Genomic DNA, 2,525 nt, shown 5'->3' on the forward strand with positions numbered 1-2,525 from the left:
ATCATACTTCTTAACATTTAACATATATTACAAGTATAAAGGTAAAATTTACATCGCCACGTCAATTACAAATAAAGGCATGTTAAAAGTTAATCCACCCAACCCACATAACTTCTCAGATCATACTTCTTAACATTTAACATATATTACAAGTATAAAGGTAAAATTTACATCGCCACGTCAATTACAAATAAAGGCATGTTAAAAGTGAATCCACTCAACCCACATAACTTCTCAGATCATACTTCTTAACATTTAACCTATATTAGAAGTATAAAGGTCAAATTTACATCGCCAAGTCAATTACAAATAAAGGCATGTTAAAAGTGAATCCACTCAACCCACATAACTTCTCAGATCATACTTCTTACAGATATATGTCACCAACAGAAACGAATTTATCAGGTCACTAAGGTATCAGACAGACATGTGAATATATATATATGAATGTTAACAAAGTTCTAGAACAAAAATTGCTTTGATTTTTATTATATTTTTGTATCACGGTTGTTCAACTACTATCGAAATACACAATAATATGTCCATACTTGAGAAACATTCGTTGCATGACTTTTTAAGCTGGTTCTTTATTCCATTTGTCAGCTATATCAAGAGGCTATCAAACTGCGATCTGACTACACTGGAGCGTATCTAAATAGAGGAGACTTCCTGATTAAAATGAACAGGTAAATATTTAGATTTTGCGAATGAAATCAGTCCAACTTGTATGCCTTTCTATACTTACCAAAATAAAAAACTATAGTATTTATATGTTTGTATGTCTGTCTATATTTACTGAAATACAAATCCAGAATCTGTTTCTACATCTGTGTGTATTTACTAAAATACAGGGTTAGAGCATTTATCAGTTTTGTTCATCTGTGTATATTTACCAGATTATAAATCTCGAGCATTTATCAATTTGTTCGCTTTTGTATATTTATTAGAATAGAAATCTATAATATTTATCGATTTGTACGTCTATATATTTATAGAGTTAGAGTATTTATTGGTTTGTACGCCTATGTATAGTTATTAAAATACAGGTCCAGGATATTTATCAGAATTCCATTTGTTATATACGCGCACACATTTTCTAGGGGGCCGATGGCAGCACAGTGTTTAGCGTGTCTGTCTGTGGATCCAAGGTTCTGTGGTTCGCACCCAGTTACCGCAGGAAAAAAAAACTTTGGGCCGTGGTTGCATAATAAGAATTACGGTCAATCTCACTATTCAATTAGAATAGTTAGTGATGGGTGGTATTGACTAGATACCTCTCCCTCCCCTAGTCTTCAAAATTGGGAGAATTGCACGAAACTCAACAAACATTTACTTGGATATCTTTACGAATACCGAATTAGTATCATATTTTTACCCAGGGTTTTTTTTTCATGTTGCCCAGAGTATCTGTGTTTAACTCGATCTCCAAACGACAATACTATAATTATATGTAGACAATGAATGGCAGGAATTGGTACCAAATCACCATCTCTTATTTTCCTAACACAATTACCAAACTCTCCAGCTCTGCAGACAGTAATATTTATATTAAATAATATACTTAATGCTAACTACTGAAAAGATAAATCGACATAATATAATAGCTCAATTACTCACACTATCAGGGCAACAAGTATATTCTGTAGTTTTTGATAGATCGACTGTAAATAAATACTTCTATTGGCATGCAGAACATATAGATATAGTAGCATATTTGCAAACTTATTGTATGAGGGAATAATTTACCTTATTAGATACAAGGTGTCAGACGTATAATACGGTTCAGGTTATTGTATCATATTGTGTAATTTCCATATTTTGCCTTTATAGCATTCATTGAGAAAACTAACCAAAAAATTGGGTATAATCAGTGTAACGGATTTACTATTATATATTTATTTTAATATTGATATTTGTTTAAGTTAAACTTGTATTTAGAAATGTACATAACTTATACTGTTAAATCTGTATTGCGAAATTCCCGCCTATCCGTTAAAGTTGCAGAAGATTCTAGAGTGTAAGAATCAACAATATATGTGTGTACGTAAACGCCAGTGTATTGTCAGTATTGTTGCGTAAGCTGAAATTTCGAGAAACTCTCCACACGCTATTAAATATAACATACGCGACACGCCAAAAAACAGCATATATTGTTGGTTTGATACATTTGGTATACTATAAACTTCGAAAGCTAAACTGTGATTGATATAACGTTTATTAATCGAGACACTTCAGATACTTGACCAGGAACATTTATAAATGTTGAACATTACAAACAATTTAACTTCAGTGAATTCACATCAGACATTAGTAATTTTACGAAAACATTATCTGACGTCATCGGTGGAAAAAATTGGCGTCTGACCAGTGAAGACCACATAGCTACCTAGCTCCCTATTAAGTGAATTGTACTTACATTAGCTCGAAATTTACTCGCTCATCGTGAACCCTCGATAAGATATCAAGGAAGTTCCAGACCAAAAAGAAGACTATATATTGCTTGTAAGTTTGAAAACTTTTGTATA

At 32.1% G+C, this 2,525-nt stretch overlaps 1 protein-coding gene across 1 annotated transcript in view; it reads left to right on the forward strand.

Annotated features, from left to right (window-relative positions):
* LOC106456895 (transmembrane and TPR repeat-containing protein CG4050-like) overlaps nucleotides 1–2,525 on the forward strand; it is a 108,290-nt gene that overhangs the window by 83,656 nt on the left and 22,109 nt on the right. Inside the window, exon 14 of the mRNA XM_022382681.1 lies at nucleotides 604–686. Coding sequence (XP_022238389.1) covers nucleotides 604–686 — 83 coding nt within the window. The remainder of the gene's footprint in view (nucleotides 1–603; nucleotides 687–2,525) is intronic.

Source organism: Limulus polyphemus, unplaced genomic scaffold, assembly GCF_000517525.1.
Source record: "Limulus polyphemus unplaced genomic scaffold, Limulus_polyphemus-2.1.2 Scaffold269, whole genome shotgun sequence".
Lineage (NCBI taxonomy): Eukaryota > Metazoa > Arthropoda > Merostomata > Xiphosura > Limulidae > Limulus > Limulus polyphemus.